Raw genomic sequence first — 17908 nt, 5'->3', positions numbered from 1 at the left:
TTCGAAAAGGGCTCATTCGATTGAAAATTAGAGTGGCTAGTGCCCTTCTTAATAGTCGATAGTGATTGGAGGGCAACTAGCCCCCCTCCACGCCCATCATTCCCCCAAACACATCCAATCAAAATTTTTAGATAGCCATTTTGTTCAGCGTAGTGTATTTCCAGATAGAAAATATGTTTTTGAGGAGGAAACTCCCCCACAACCCTCAGGGCAAGGGTTTAAAGTTATGCCCTGGGGGCATATAAGGTTTTTTATAGAAGGTGTTGTCGTAGAAACTTCAAAAGAGGCTCACTCGATTGGAAATTCAAAGGGCTAGTACCCTTTTAATAGTCGAAACAGATTGGAGGGCAACTAGCCCCCCCCCCACGCCCATCATTCCCCCAAACACATCCCATCAAAATTTGGAGATAGCCATTTTGTTCAGTGTAGTTGATTTCTAGATAGAAAATATGTTTTTGAGGAGGACACTCCCCCACAACCCTCAGGGCAAGGGTTTTAAGTTATGCCCTGGGGGTATATAAGGTTTTTATAGAAGGCGTTGTCGTAGAAACTTCAAAAAATACTCATTCGATTGGAAATTCAAAGAACTAGTGCTCTTTTTAACAGTGGACAGTTATTGGAGGGCAACTAGCCCCCCCCCCCAAGCCCATACTTCCTCAAAACACAGCTCCAAAAAACTATCACACAGTTCTTTTATTTAACGTGATTATCTACCAAAAGTAAAATATGTTTTTAAAGAGGGCACTCTCACATAAACTTCAAGGTCAGAGGTGTAAGTTATGCCCTGGGGGTATGTAAAGTTTTTAAAGAAGGCGTTGTCGTAGAAACTTCAAAAAAGGATCATTCGATTGGAAATTCACAGGGCTAGTGCCCTTTTTAATAGTCAAAAGTGATTGGAGGGCAACTAGCGCCCCCCACACCCATCATTCCAATAAAAATTTTGAGATAGACATTTTGTACAAAGTAGTTGATTTCAAGATAAAAATACATTTTTAATGAGGACACTCCCCGAAAACCCTCAGGGCAAGGATTAGAAATTATGCCCTAGGAGCATATAAGGTTATTATTTAAAGCTTTGTCGTAGAAACTTGAAAAAAGGCTAATTCAATTGGAAATTCAAAGGGCTAGTACCCTTTTTAATAGTCGAAAGTGATTTGAGGGCAACTAACCCCCCTCTCACGCCCACCTTTTCCCCAAACACACCCAATCAAAGTTTTTAGGCAGACAATTTAATCAACGCTTTTGAAAGTTTTGGAAAGTAGGTCTTTAAGGATGACAACCCCTCCCCCCACAGCCCTCATGGCAAGGGTTGTAAGTTATAACCTGGGGGCATATAAAGTTTTTATTGAAAGCGCTGTCATAGAAACTTCAACAGGGCTCATTCAATTGGAAATTGAAAGGGCTAGTGCCTTTTTTAATAGTTGAAAGTGATTGGATAGCGACTAACGCCCCTCTCACGCCGACCATTTTCCAAAACACATCCAATCAAAATTTTGAGATATCCATCGCATTCAACGTAGTTGAACGTTCTGGAAATTAGGTCTTTTAGGATGATAACCCCCTCAGAGCCCTCTGTGCAAGGGTTGTAAGTTTTGCCCTGGGGGCATATGCGGTTTATATAGAAAGTTGTTGCATAAATCATAGGCAGCGTGATCGCGCTGCCTAAGTAAGAACGGGGACACTCGAGAACGAGACAAGAAACGGGAACTAATTAAAGAGGAGGACACTCCCCCACAGTCCTCAGGGCAAGGGTTGCAAGTTATGCCCTGGGGGTATATAAGAACGATGTTGGCATAATGTATTATTTATTAATTTTTTTCTTTAGAGCAGGGCACTTCGTATCGAAGAAGTTGTCGTAGAAACTTTGAAAAGCGCTCATTCAATTGAAAATTGGAGTGGCTAATGCCCTTTTTAATAGTCAAACGTTTCCGGAAGGTGACTAACACCACTTCCACGCCCATCATTTCCCAAAAAACATCCAATACAAATTTTGAGATAGCCATTTTGTTCAGCGTAGTTGATCTCCAGATGTAAATTGTGTTTTTGAGGACAGTCCCCGTTTGGCCAAGCCCTTAGAGCTAGGGTTGTAAGTTATGCCCTGGGGGCATATAAGGTTTCTTATAGAAGGCGTTGTCGTAGAAACTTTAAAAAAGGCTGATTCGATTGGGAATTCTAAGGGCTTGTGTCCTTTTTAATAGTCGAAAGTGATTAGAGGGCAACTAACCTGCCTCTCACGCCCACCTTTTCCCCAAACAGATCTAATCAAAACTTTTGGATAGCCATTTTATTCAACGTAGTTGAAAGTTTTGGAAATTAGGTCTTTTAGAATGACAAACCCCTCAAAGCCCTCAGGGCAAGGGTTGTAAGTTATGGCCTGCGGGGCATATAACGTTCTTATAGAAAGCCATTTTATTCAACGTAGTTTTAAGTTCTGGAAATTAGGTCTTTGAGGATGACAAACCCCCCCCCCCAGCCCTCAGGGGAAGGGTTGTAAATTATGCCCTGGGGGCATATAAGGTTTTTATATAATGCGTTGATGTAGAAACTTCAAAAAGGGCTCATTCGATTTGAAATTGAAATGGCTAGTGCTCTTTTTAATAGTCGAAAGTGATTGGAAAGCAACTAACACCCCTTCCACGCCCAACATTTTCCCAAACACATCTAATAAAGATTTTCAGATAGCCATTTTGTTCCACGCCGTTCAAAGTTCAGGAAATTATACCTTTTAGCAGGACACCCCCCCCACCGTCTTCAGGGCAAGGGTTATAAGTTATGCCCTGGGGGTATATAAGGTTTTCATTGAAATCTTTGTCGTATAAACTTGAAAAAGGGCTCATTAGATTGGAAATTCAAAGGGCTAGTGCCCTTTTTAAAAGTCAAAATTGATTTGAAGGCAACTAACCCCACTCTCACGCCCATCTTTTCTCCAAACACATCCAATCAATATTTTATATAGCCATTTTGTGCAGCGTAGTTGATTCCCAGATAGAAAATATGTTTTTGAGGACAGTTCCCCATAACCCTCAGGGCAAGGGTTTTAAGTTATGCCCTGGGGGCATATAAGGTTTTTATAGAAGGCGTTGTTGTAGAAACTTCAAAAAAGGCTCATTCGATTGGAAATTCAAAGGGCTAGTGCCCTTTTTAATAGTCGAAAGTGATTTGAAGGCAACTAGACCCCCTCTCACGCCCATCTTTTCTCCAAACACATCCAATCAAAATTTTGTAGGCCAAACTATAAAGTCTTAAGAAACGAAAAAATTTAAAGTATTATTTTCTTTTTCCCTGAAAAGACTATGTCAATATAAAATGAAAAGAAATTAATTTAAAAAACTTTTTCCACAAAAAAGTTTTTCAAAGAAAAGTAAAGAACTCCATTAAACAAAAAATTAGCAAAAATAAAAATATAATCTACCAAACGTTAAACTACCACAAATCATCATCGATAAATAACTGAAACCCAAAACGAACAGAAATTACAATAATTAACCGACTCAACTCAAAACGAGCAGAAATTCACCTAAGTTGGGCGCAAAACCCCTATGCCTTCCCAAGGCCAGAAAAAAATTTGCACTTTACTGAAAAAATACAAATGAATGTGTATTGTCAGTTTAATATACTTATTCTCATATTTAGTAATCAAAATGTTTATATTATTTGATTTATTAAAGTTATAAAAGTAAAAACATTTATATTTTTTCAGTAAAGTGCAAATTATGTTCTATCCTGGGAAAGGCATAGGGGTTTTGAGCCCAACTTATGTTGATTTCGGCTCGTTTTGAGTTTGACTCGGTTAATTATTGTAATTTCTGTTCGTTTTGGGTTTCATTTATTTATCGATGCTGATTTGTGGTAGTTTCAAGCCTGGTAGATTATTTGATTTTATTTTTGATCATTTTTTGTTTATTGGAGTTCTTTACTTTTCTTTGAAAAACTTATTTTGTGGAAATAGTTTTTTAATTAATTTTTGTCAATAAAGCGCAAATTATGTTCTGGCCTTGGGAAGGCTTAGGGGTTTTGAGTCCAACTTTTGTTGGGCTCAAAAGAAAGCGATGGTGTAGAAACTTCAAAAAGGGCTCATTCAATTGGAAATTGAAGGGCAATTAACCCGCCTCTCACGCCCACCATTTCTCCAAACACATCCAATAAAAATTTTGAGATATCCATTTTGTTTAACTTAGTCAAAAGTTCTGGAAATTAGGTCTTTAAGGATGATGACCCCATCAGAGCCCTCAGTGCAAGGGTTGTAAGTTATGCCTTGGAGGCATATAAGGTTTATATAGAAATTTGTTGTAGAAATTTCAAAAAGGGCTCATTTGATTGGAAATTGAAATTATTCTTTTTGATAGTCGAAAGTGAGTGGAGGGTAATTAACCCCCCTCTCACGCCCACCATTTCCCCAAACACATTCAATCAAAGTTTAAAGATAGCCATTTTGTTTGATGTAGTTGAAACTCCAGGAAATTATGTAACTGAAAATAACAAATCCCCCAGGGTCCCATGGGTAGGGGTTATAGTATATACCTTGGGGCCACTTAATCATTTTATAGATAGAGTTGTCGTAAAACTTCAAAAGGGGCTCATTCAATTGGAAATTGAGTGGGCTAATGCCGTTTTTACTAGTCGAAAGTGATTGGAGGGTAACGAACCACCCTTTCACGCTCACCATTCCCCCAAACACATCCAATCAAAATTTTCAGATAGCCATTTTGTTCAACGTAGTAGAAAGTTCTGGAAATTAGGTCTTTGAGGATGACAACCCCCCCCCCCCTCGGCCCTCAGGGCAAGGGTTGTAAGTGACGCCCTGGGGGCATATAAGGTTTTTATTGAAAGCGTTGTCGTAGAAACTTCAAAAGGGCTCACTTGATTGTTAATTGAAAGGGCTAGTGCCTTTTCTAATAGTTGAAAGTGATTGGAGAGCGACTAACGCCCCTCTCACGCCCACCATTTTCCCCAACACATCCAATCAAAATTTAGAGGTAGCCATTTTGTTTAACGTAGTTGAACGTTCTGGAAATTAGGTTTTAGAGGATGACAACCACCCTCAAAGCCCCTAGGGTAAGTGTTGTAATTTAAGCCCTTGGGGCATATAAGGTGTTTATAGAAAGTGTTTTCGTAGAAACTCAAAAAGGACTCATTCGATTAGAAATCGAAAGGCCTAGTGCCCTTTTTAATAGTCGAAAGTGATTGGAAGGCTTACAACCCTTGCCCTGAGGGCTGGGGGGATGTGTTGTCATCCTTAAAGACCTAATTTCCAAAACTTTCAACTACGTTGAATAAAAATGCTATCTAAAAATTTTGATTGGATGTGTTTGGAGGAAAAGTCAGCGTGATAGGGGGGTTAGCTGTCATCCAATCACTTTTAACTGTTAAAAAGGGCACTAGCCCTTTGAATTTGGAATCGAATGAGCCCTTTTTCAAGCTTTTACGACAAAGATTTCAATAAAAACTTATATGCCCCCAGGGCATAACTTATAACCCTTGTACTGAAGAATGTGGGGGAGTGTTCTAATCGAAGGTATAATTTCCTGAACTTTAAACTGCGTGGAACAAAATGGCGATCTAAAAATTTTGATTGGATGTATTTGGGAAAATCATGGGTTTGGAAGGGGGGTTAGTTGCCTTCCAATTACTTTCGACTATTAAGAAGGGTACTAGCCAATTCAATTTCCAATCGAATGATCCCTTTTCGAAGATTTTATGACAAATCCTTCGATACGAAGTGCCCTTGTATGGAAAAATAAGACGAGAAAAAAAAAAAAAAATACATTTTGCCAACATTGTTCTTTACTTAGGCAGCGCGATTGCGCTGCCTATTAAAAGTACTTGAAAAAAAGTACTTATGAAAATAAAAAAATTATAAAAAAGTAATTTAAGGTACCTTTTGGACAGGCTACAAAATTAGTTGATTTATTAATTGTTAATTAATTAAAAAAATATTTATTAATTGTCCACAATAAATTCTTTCCATCTATTATGTGTTTTTTTCTGAGGAATCGTCTACGTATTGTTTAGGGTACCCATCTCGCTGACCTTATTCTAAGCATGGAATCAGAGCCCTGACTTGCAGGCTAATGTAAATTTTTGTTGCTGTTATTTTAAGATTTATTGTCTATTTTTCCGCTACAAAACTGGCAGTTCTGCTATAGGAAATTCGGCCGAAGGCCTGCACTAAGAAAAGCAAAGGTCAATGTTATTGGCATAGACATAGGGGGATAATGCAATACAGGGCGAGAGAGAGTAAGCCTTTTAATTGCTCAGAAAACCAGGGTTACTTCCCGTTACTGAGCTTTCACCTTCTCAAGCGACGTTGTGACAGAAGATGCTAAATTTGTGCTGGTATGACCGACCTAGCCACGTCACTGAAACCTAGTATCTATGCAAAGTTCAATTTTGAGTTAATGACGGACCTCCTAATTTGGAATCGGGGAGTCCAATGGCGGAGTCAGAATTTTTCTGCCTGCCACACTTTTTGAGGTACTACCTAGTATCTACAGAGGTAAAAACCGATTTCATTGGCTTTCAACAGGACGCATTAGAGTAACAAAACTTAGTGTCAAGTTTTGTAGGAAACGGAGTGGCGAAAACGGGGAGGTGGCAAAAACGGAGTGGCAAAAATGGACTTTGGAAAACCTGTTCTTGAAACTGTATCTTTGTCCATTTCTCTCATTTCGAACAACTTTACATTCAAATGGGGATAAATCCATTTATTTAGACAGTGAAAACAGGAACAAAAGTCAAGTTATTTCGATTACATATACAGCGACCGTCATCAGTAGAGATACTAAAGTATTAATATTGAAACTAACATATTTGTACAAAAAAAAACAAAAAAACTTTCGGGTCATTCACAAAATAATGAAATTCCGGGTTATTCATTAGATTTTTTTCCAGAGAGAGCTCACTGAAAAAGTTCTTTCAAAGTCTTGATGTAAATTTTCCTCTTTAATCTTGCCTAAATGTAAAACAAATTCCTAATGAAGGTGGCAAAGCCTTCCGTATCTTCTAATTGCAAACGAAATATTGAGTTTATAGTTGTATACTTGGTTGATCTTATTTCCCCATACATACGACGTATTTTCGACGTAAAATCTTAAATTAGGGTATTCTTTTTCTAGCCCACACTGCCGTTCTATGACAAACAAATAAAAGAAGAAACGTGTAATTAAAGAAAGAAATTAAAGAAGGAAATATACATTAAGACTTTGAATTAATAGTTACCATTCCTAAATCATATCTGCTTTTGAACTGATGTGCTTCCAGCAATCAATATCATTATATATCAAATATTGATTTTAATTTTATTAATTCCTTCCAAGTCCGTTCAAGACACATAGAGTTTTCAGTAAAGGGTCAATGACGCAGTATGAAGTGTTTGGTGTAGTATCAAATTTTCGTCAGTGTTGCCACGTTGAAATGTGTAAATGAATAAACAAAAATAATAAATTAAATTTGATAACGCTTTTTATCCGTAAAAACTCAAAAATCAGCAATCTGTTGATTTCTAATGACAACTACACCTTCAAAGAGAAGATAAATTTTCTTAAGCTATTTAGTCTTGTGTGTATTTTGCTTAATTTTAGGTGTTTTTTACCAATGCTTTTTTCAAAATAGTGTTCTCTAGTTCTAACAGCTGAATAACTGCGGAAGGAAGTCTTTTTCATTAAAGAATGAGTTCTCGATTTTTCTTAATTTTGTAAGAAATATAGTTGTGTAAGTTTGCAGTTAACCAGTTCAAACGATAAGATTTCGTTTTCATTGTCCTTGGTACTTTCGGCCCGTAGGACTGCAGAAAAACAACATGTTGAAAACTTGTCCAGGAAATATAAACCTTAATATATTTTTTAACTTTAGTTGTTTTATTTTTTACCCCAGTTAGGTTTGAACGTTGGGGGAGATCTGAGGATTAAGATTTTTATTCAAAAATAAAATTGTTTAAATCTTATTTTCATACTTCTGGAATTTGGTTCCCAAAAAAATGGCTGTATACTTCACAATAACAAATACTATATGTAAAGAATGGGCGAAGTTCACAACTTGCTGGACTTCCCCCGGGGACTTTGGGGGGTGATTTTAAACCGAAAGACATAGCTATTAGTTTTTTTTACTATGCTGAACAAAATGGCTAACTCAAAATTTTGATTGGGTGACTTTGGGAAAAATATGAGCCTGGGGGACCTAGTTGCCCTCTATTTCTTTTGATCACTTAAAAAAGGCACTAGAACTTTTGATTTCCGTTCGAATGAGCCGTCTTGCGATATTCTAGGACCAATGGGTTGAAACGATCACCCTTGAGGAAAAAAACAAAAAAAACACCCAACCGTGATCTTTTTTCTGAAAAAAAAAAAAAAAAAAAAAAAATTACACATTTTGTAATATAGGAGCTTGAAACCTCGACAGTAGGGTTATCTGATATGCTGAATCAGACAGTGCGATTTTCATTAAGATTCTATGACTTATAGGTGGTGTTTTTCCCCTATTTCAAAAATAAGGCAAATATTCTCAGGCTCGTAACTTTTTATAGTAACACTAAACTTGATAAAACTTACATATTTGAAAGCACCATAAAAATCCAATTCTTTCGATGTATCTATTTGGTATCCAAATTCCGTTTTTTACAGTTTCGGTTACTATTGAGCCGGATCGCTCTTTACTTACAGTTCGTTACCACGAACTTTTTGATTTGTTAAATTTTTTCAAATACTGGCTGTCTTGAGCGAGACATGTGAAATCGTGCTGTGATTTTTTAGTTTTTTTTTTATAACTTACAGGAAGCCTATTGATGAAGCTAATCCAGGGATATGGGTCTTCTGGTTCCAAAAGAAACAAATGAGAGAATTAATGATGCCGGGTGAAAACACTGCCTTTCTTTACTTAACGTATTCTTTATTAAAAAGTTCCTGAATCTCTCTATACTTTAATATTTTTTTTCTTCAGTGCAATTTCAAGCAATTTGTGGAGCTTTCAAAATTCTTTTTCTTCCATAATTTCGTCTCGGATCAGTTTTAAGCTTTTGGCTTTTCTTTCGCCCCCTTGCGGGTGATCCAATATAACTATTATGTAGATGATCCCAAGAATATAACGATATAGAGTTAATTATTAAATTTGGAAAACAGCCAATCTAATTTTGATTTTATTGAATATAATAAAACTGAACACAGTTCATTCACAGAAACGATTGTACACTTTAGTTATCTAATGGGTAGAAAAGGTCAAAAGGTAACCATCGCATGATTGACACTTTCCTCCTTGTTAGAGTTCTGGGCATGACCCCAGCCACAACCTCTTCAAGTCAAAGTTGATCCATTTGAAACTTTTTTAGCTACAAATTTTCTGCATAGTTCTCGCGATTTTTATTTGCTTATTCACTATAATCATTAACAAATAAACTTTCAAATGGGTATAAATCCATTTATTTAGACAGTGAAAAAATAGGTACGAAAGTCCAGACATTTCGATCACATATACAATGACCGTCATCAGTAGAAATACTAAAATAATAAAGTTGAAACTAGCGTATTTATATGCAACAAAATAAATAACTTTTCGGGTCAGTCACAAAATAATGAACTTCGGATTATTCACTAGATTATTCTCAGAGAGAGTTCACTGAAAAAGTTCATTCAAAGTTTTGATGTAAATTTTCGTCTTTAATCTTGCCTAAATGTAAAACAAATTTCCAATTAAGGTGGTAAAGCCTTCTGTGTCTAATTGCAAACGAAATGTTGAGTTTATAGTTGTAAACTTGGTTGATCTCATTTCCCCATATATACGGATACCTAGTTTAAGGTGTTGCATCGAAAACATTCTACCACTTCAAAAATTTTTCCTGCTTCATACCCTATTTTTTGTGCATGAAGGTGCTCTAATTTTGCTTGGCGTATTTTTTGGTGTTTCATCAGAAAAAAATTGCTATTTTCATATGTAGAGATGACATTTTTAACATTTCTGTGCTTTAATTTATCATTCATTAGTCCTCTATTTCTACTGCATGAAGGTACCCTGATTTTCCTAGGCATATTTTTCAAGTATTCATTTGTACTTTAGCCGAAAACTATTGTTATTTTAACAATTAAAAGTGTTGTTTTCCCCCTTGTTGTAATTTTTCATTTATTAGTCCTCTATTTCTAGTGCATGAAGGTACCCTTGATTTTCCTAGGTGTATTTTTCAAGTGTTTGTTGGTATTTTAGCCGAAAAATGTTGCTATAAAAATCAAAGTGTCGTTTTTCCGTTTTTTGTTTTAATTTTTCATTTATTAGTCCTCTATTTCTAGTGCATGAAGGTACCCTTGATTTTCCTAGGTGTATTTTTCAAGTGTTTGTTGGTATTTTAGCCGAAAAATGTTGCTATAAAAATCAAAGTGTCGTTTTTCCGTTTTTTGTTTTAATTTTTCATTTATTAGTCCTCTATTTCTAGTGCATGAAGGAACCTTGATTGAAGCTTTAAATGCCTTGTCGAATTGGACTGCACGTTTTAGTGACTTGATTCCCAATAGTTTAATTGAAGCTTTCAAGAAAGGTGTGGCTATGAAGACAGCCACAGCTGCTGTGAGAACGACTTACTTTATTTGTATGGAAAAGAGTTTTCATGGAAGCGGACTAGTGCAAGGGGGTGAAGTAGTGGCAACTCTGTTGAAGGGTATTGAAAGAGCAGCAGCTCAGCCTGGACAGGTTTGTAGGCTCCTCCTCTCTCTTTTTTTTATTTTGTTCCTAGGATTTGGAAATGTCGCTCCTTGTGGCTGAGTAACATTTCGAGAGAAATATAAAAAAATGGTATTTTCTAGAGAACTAACTGGAGAGAAGGAAACATGTTAAGCATACAATTCTTACTTCATAATATGCAGAATAATCCTAGTTATCACATTTCGCATGCAGCCTCACTATACTTTATCCCCCCCCTTAACGGGCAAATGTATAGCCCAAATTATATATTTCCTATCTTAAGGAAACAATTCTTACTTCATGATATGCAGAATAATCATATTCGCCACATTTTGCATGCAGTCCCACTACACTTTAACCTCACCTCTTCCCTGAAGTGCAAATTTATAACCAAAATTATATATTTCTTGTCTATTCTACCAATGCATCTCAGTTGTTTCAACATGTCCCTGTAAATTGAACCAACTGTGATGAAACAAAAACTGGAAAAACAATTTAGTATGGTTGGCGGAATGCATTGAAAATGTATAATTTCGGCTATATATTTGCATTACAGAATTAATTAAGGTATCGTTAACAAAGAAAAAAAAACATAACAACAATGAAATGTGTAGGGGGTTGGAATTTTTACAACTCAGTTGAAAGGGGTTAAAAAGCTGCAGCTCAGAAATGACAGGTTATCAGGGGCGGTTCTTGTATCTCTTGTGCCCGGGGAAAAATCTTGATTAGTGCCTGCCTCCCTGTCTTCCAAAAATTTTCAGGCCAAATTTCAACAAAATTTTCATTTTTTTAACAAAATTTTCCTTTTGGTTAAATCTGACTTTTCTTCCTTTAACCCATGCAAAATTATTAGATATCTTGTCGAAGTTGATTACTTCTTATTCTTCGTATTCTGTGCTCATTAACGCTAAATCAGGTACTTGTTAGTTATCCCGACCACACTCAAGTTCTTGATCTGAGTAAAACCGGTTTCTCTGTCTGTCGGAGATAATAAGCTTAGTCTCAGTGATATAAATTGCTATACCGGTATATTTTGATTAGATATTTGATAAATATAGGTGGTTAGGTATTTAATATAATGCATTCTGGGTGGCTTACTTTTCATAATTTTCTAGTTTCCATAATTGTGTTTTCTAAAGTATTATATTTTCATCATATTTTGGTAAATTTCATGACTGATTAACCTAACTTCACTTCTTGAGTTTGGTCGGGATAACTAACAATTACCCTAAATCTTACAGCCGCTCCTGGTCCGAAGTTGATCAACGACCGCCCATGTTCGTAAAATATATGAGTTCGTAAAATAATGGTTCGTAAAATATAAATAAATGTTGAAGAAATTGGAAAGATTCAATTTGCTTATGCTTACAGCCAACTGCGCCCTCTACTTTATTTTCATAAAAATAAAATTTCAAAAACTGTAAAATGGTTATCGATAAAAAGTTAAGTTTGGTCGCTGGGATTTCGAAAAGTTACTCCTTGCTGTTGAGCGGGGAGAAACTTTGAGCGAATGATACCATAAGCCAAACTAATAGAGATGGCATGATGCCAAAAGAAAAAGAGAACATGGTAATATACAGTTACTGAAGTAGTGGCAACTATGTTAAAGGGTGTTGGAAGAGTTGCATATCAGACTTGATAGGTCCGGTGGTTCTTTAAAAAAAAAAAAAAATTAACTTTTGTCGTGAATATTTTGAAATGTCGCTCCTTGTCGTTGAGCACTCGAATTTTTTTAGTGAAAGACCTGGCAAATTAATTAAGGTATGTTTTTTTTATATGTTTCTATAATTTTATAATAATAATTTAGTATGTTGTAATAAAAATATGTTTTGGTATGTTTAAAGATAAGGTATGTTTTATGTTTTTTGTAAGAATTATTTTTTTGGGGGGCAAAAAGGATGAAAATGTCCCTAGGGATGTAACAGTGACAGCTCTGTTGATGGGTATTGAAAAAGCTGCAGTTTAGCTGGGATGCTTATTGGCTCTTGTTTTTCTTTATATATATATATATATATATATATATATATATATATATATATATATATATATATATATATATATATATATATATATATATATATATATATATATGTAATGAATTCTTGCCGTGCACCACACTTTTAAGCATAGTTTCTGGTATTAATTCACGATTACGATTTACGATTTTTTCAGATTAATTACGTATTAACTTTAATTAGGTGTAATTAGTTAATGTATTTATCAATTAATTTAATTTATCAAATTAAATATTTAAAATTAACTAATCGATTATGTACACTTTATTATCAATCAATTAATTGCGTACTAATATCATTAATTTACGATTCATTACTATTATTTTTTCAGTTTTCGCGTTAGTTAGTCTTCATCTGTCCAGCTATCTGGTCTTTCCTGGACCATTGCTTTGGCTGTAGTTTTTTATTGTGAATTCATTTGTGGTAGCGCAGAGGCAAAAGCCGTACCTCTCAAATGTTTTCCATGGCTAGATCTCACGGCATCGGGGTTCAGATCTGCCAGTCGCAAGCTTTCTTTTTAGAGGAATGATTATTCTTGTGGTAAAATTAGCCAAGAAAGGGGCACAGCTTTGCGGTGTTTGCCTCAGGTGGCGTCAGTGATGTTTATTTAAAGTACCAAGGATAATGAAAATGAAATTTTGACTATTTGAATCGGTTAAGTGAAAACTTATACAACAGCATATTCTTGAAAAATTAGAAAAAATCGGGAAATCAATGTTTAATGCTAAATCTCCATATATGGTAGTAGCAGACGTAAAGTTAAAAAATAGAAACGGCACCAAAAAATGGCACCACACGGCTAAAAAATGGCACCAAACGGCTTAAATAGGTATATGTTCTCCTTGAAGGTATAGTTGTGTTTGGAGGACAATAGTTTATTAATGTTTAAATTTTACTGACAAAAAGCGTTGTCAAATGCAGCAAATTGGTTTTGTTTATTTTTTTTTAGTGGTTCAACGTCACAATACTGTCGAATATGTGTTACTTCCCTGAAACCTTTATAGTTTTAAAACAAATCAAAAGACAATCTTATAAAATCTCATTTTTTGGGTATGATAGACCTAAGATGGGTCCTAGTGATGTCTAGTGAGTTTGGCTAATATTCAACGTCAATACATACTATTATTGCTTATTTTATAATAAGTTATTATTGATAATCAATATTATTATTTTCCATGCATTATTATTATTATTATTAATATGACGTTGTTATTATTAATAATTGTTTAGTCATAATAATTATCATTGATAATAATTATAACTAGACTGATTATTTTAGGTCCCTGTTGTAACGGAGGGTGTTGTTTCCGCGTATTTGTTGCTCAAGCTCGCTGCCACTGACCCAAAAGTTGAGTCTCAAGCTGGTGCTCTGTGGCCGTTGATCGCTGATCCGGAAAAATGTATATTCTTCGCTGAAAAGTTTTTGTCATCCTGCACAGAAGAGGGTAAGCTAATGACTTCTGGATTTATCAGCTCTGCTTTAACCATTTTCCTTAAGAAAAATAAACATTGACGTGAAACCGAGGTGTTTTCACGAAAATCTCCGTAAGAAACTCCGTTAGAATCTTCGAAAGGCAAACTTTTTGAAATATTGTTCACTTTCCAGTGTCCACCAACAGTGAAAAAAAAAAAATTATGGCGGTTTTCAGTTCCCAGTGTCCCACTAGCGGCGAAGCAAGCAGAGTAGAAGAGAATGTCTAGAGTGCTTCGAACTGGAATCTCTGTAATGACGATTTTTTTAATGCTTTACCCAACTAGCGGCGAAGCAAAAAGAAAAGAAGAAAATCTACAATTATGGAATTTCCTTAATTGGTGTCATATAAGGTTTTCTTTCCGTTTATTTCTTTTTTTTTCGATTTTTTTTTTTCGAAAAGTTCTCTGCAGAAATATTTGTTTTTTTTTCAAATGCTAGTCAACCGACTTAAAATATTCTCTTGATTCCAGATCATTGCGTTCTTCTTTAGCTTGTCTAGCCTATGTTATCTTACAATTTATATAAATTTCTTATTTAATTATTATTACATTTTAGTCGAATTTCTTAATGAAATATGATTAGATAATGTGGCAACACTCACGTATCTGGTTTCAGGTAAATCTGGTTAAGTGAAAACTTACACAACAATATGCATCTTACGAAATCAGAAAAAAAAATTGACGAAAAATATCTGCATGTGCAGTGATTGGTAGTAGTGGGTGGTGAAATATATGGTACCAAATATCATAAGAAGGTGTAGCTCCCCTTTGAAGGGATAGTTGTCATTCGAACAGAATATTGTTAACGTTTGAAATTTACGGACGGAGAGCGTTGTCAAATTTTACTAATGCGTATTTATATTATCATGTCAACGCTGACGACAATTTTTTACAGCCCTAAAAATTTTGTAATTTTGAAACAACCAATAGAAAAGTCTCGGAAAATCGCGGTTCTCAGGTATAAATAAACCTAAGATGGCTCCAGGGGGGCAAAATTAAGTTTTGATTTTGATGTCCTTGGTACTTCAACACTTGTATCTACCTCCAGTCCTGAAGTACACATCTAAGATAGTTGAGTCGCTTTTGCACCAGCATCCGACTAAAGTGACCAACAAGTGACCGACTAAAGTGGCAAAGCTATTCAGCTGGTTCCAAAGTAACAACTTGTGTTGCGACTTTCTATGGCACCTTCAGAATAAAACAAAAGCAGCAGTCGAGCATCTAAATATACGGACAAACATCTCGTTTATCTTTTCCTCAAAGAGGCTTTTTTCTTTTAGCTATACTGTCGTTGTATCACCACCATAGTGGAAGGTCCTTTATATAGAATATTAAATTAACACTTGTGTATTCCTCCAGGTCTGCACTATGCATCTAAGATTAGTGGCTTTTGTATCAGCATCTGGCTACTGCAACTAAATACCACCGCATCTTTAACAATACTCTTGTTGTCTGTTTGACAGGCAAAGCAATTCAGTTTGTTCCTAAGTGGTATCTTATGGCTGCTTTCTTTGGTAACTTCAGAATGCAAGAAAAATACAAAAAAATAGTATATAAATCTACTGTAGCCTTAATGTACAATAAAAACAACTAATGTCTCTGTGGCAGCTTCAATGTAAAATAAAAGCAACTAAAAATCTAGCATATTAATCTACGTATAAGTATTTCTTCGATCTTCTTCTCAATGATTCTTTTTTGTTTGAGCCTTACAATTGTTGTCTGTTTATTTTTCTGTTTGACAAGCAATTCAGATCTATCGAAAGTGGCCACGTTTGCTGCTAATTTTTGTGGCAGTTTCAATGTAAAATAAAAGCAACTGAATGTCTACCATATAAATCTACTGATAAATATTTCTTAGTTCTTTTTCTCAATGACACTTTTTCTTTTTAGTTTTTCCATCATTGTCTGTTTTTGTTGTCTATTTGAACAAGAACTTAGATCCATCCCAAATGGAAATATCTTTTGCTACTTTATTTGGCAGTTTTAATGTAAAATAAAAGTAACTAAAAATCTAGCATATAATCCACTGATAAATATCTCTTGGAGCTTTTTTCAATGACACTTTTTGTTGTAGCTTTACCATCGTTGTCTGTTTGACAAGAATCGAGATCTATTCAAAGTGGCATCGTTTGTTGCTACTTTCTGTGGCAGCTTCAATGTGAAATAAAAGCAACTAAATGTCTACCATATAAATCTAATGAGAAATATTTCTTAGTTCTTTTTCTCAATGACACTTTTTCTTTTTAGCTTTTCTATCATTGTCTGTTTTTGTTGTCTGTTTGAACAAGAACTTAGATCCATCCCAAATGGAAATATCTTATAGTTGAAATATTTAAAGTTGCATCATTTGTTGCTACTTTCTGTGGCAGTTTCAATGTGAAATAAAAGCAACTAAAACTCTACGACATAGAGCTTCCGATGACATTCTCTTAGATCCTTTTCTAAATCCTTCTCCGTTGTAATACTGTATTGAGGATTGCCTTAACACTTATACATACTTTCAGGCATGCACTATACATCTAAGATAGTTGAGTCAATTTTGCACCAGCATCTGACTAAAGTAACCAAAAATCACCATGTTCTTTACCATACTCTCGTTGTCTGTTTGACAAGGCATAGCTATTCAGTTCGTTCTAAAGTGGCAAATTCTATAAAGAGGATAGTTTCGAAAATGGACGGTGCAGAGGATGCCAAAAATCTTTTGAAGGCAATGAGGAAATTTTTAGAGCAAGCTAGAATTGTAAGTGTTGCCTAAATGTTAATTACATCATTAATGGTAAAGTATTTGTTTTTTCCTAAATTTGCTACCCTTCTAAACCCATAGAGTCGATTTTCTACCCTCGCCAGGTGCGTTTGTTTTTATGACTTCTTTGGACCCCGCAATTTCCATTTTGATACTGCCCTTTTAGGAGTAGTCTCCTTTCAATTTAGGCTGATGGGATTCTTTTGACAAGAGAGGTCGGGGGGGGGGGATTCATGGACATCCAAGTTTAAAATATGTAAAATAAGGGTCAAAAATGGAAATCAGTTCCTTAAACAAGAATGAAAATTTTTCTGTTGACTTGCCCTTTGTTAAATTTTGTAAATCAGTTCTTTCCAGAACTAACTTTGTATCCTTAGGGGGGCTTTCGCCTCGTATCTGTGTTCTGATGACAGGGATTGTGCGGATGCACTTTTTTCACTTTTTTCATGTTAACTCACTTTTGAATTCGAAAAGTCACCTCCGTCACATTAAGACCTGGAAGAAGAACTGGCTATAGTGCTGCTATTGTGTGTTGATAAATCACCAGTTAAAATAAAAAATATTCAAATAGAAAGCAGCAGAAGGAAGAGAGTGGGGGAGAGAAGAATGCAAAAATATATACGAAAGAGGTCTTTTAGAAGGTTGCTTCGTACCCTGAAGAAGGAGGCCTTCGCCAAATGTCTGCATTATGATCGTAGGGATCGCACGAAAGCGCTTTTTTATTTATGTCACCTTTTTAAATGCTGACTCACTTTTGTTTCGGTACTTCTGTCACTTTTGTTTCGGCTCTTGCAACAAGAACTGTCTACACTGTTGCTGCTGTGTGCTTACTAATTACTGGTAAATGAACATTTTCAAATAGAAAGCAGTGGAAGGAAGAAAGTGGGAGAGGGAAGAATACAGGGAATATACACAAAAGAGATCTGTAGAAGCTAGATTTGTATCCTTTGTAAAAAGGGGGCCATCGTCACATGCCTGCATTTTGAGGACAGGGATTGTGCGAAGGGACTTGAATTAA

General features: G+C 35.4%; 1 protein-coding gene across 1 annotated transcript in view; it reads left to right on the top strand.

Moving 5' to 3' along the window:
- l(3)80Fj (lethal (3) 80Fj) overlaps positions 1-17908 on the top strand; it is a 252563-nt gene that overhangs the window by 42474 nt on the left and 192181 nt on the right. Inside the window, exons 8-10 of the mRNA XM_089103680.1 lie at positions 10415-10668; positions 13954-14119; positions 16652-16887. Coding sequence (XP_088959806.1) covers positions 10415-10668; positions 13954-14119; positions 16652-16887 — 656 coding nt within the window. The remainder of the gene's footprint in view (positions 1-10414; positions 10669-13953; positions 14120-16651; positions 16888-17908) is intronic.

The sequence above is a fragment of the Artemia sp. Qi Xiang Cuo genome, chromosome 17 (assembly GCF_049724085.1).
Source record: "Artemia sp. Qi Xiang Cuo chromosome 17, ASM4972408v1, whole genome shotgun sequence".
NCBI lineage: Eukaryota > Metazoa > Arthropoda > Branchiopoda > Anostraca > Artemiidae > Artemia > Artemia sp. Qi Xiang Cuo.
Note: the sequence above shows the minus strand (reverse complement) of the source record. Positions and strands in the feature narration are given on the sequence as shown.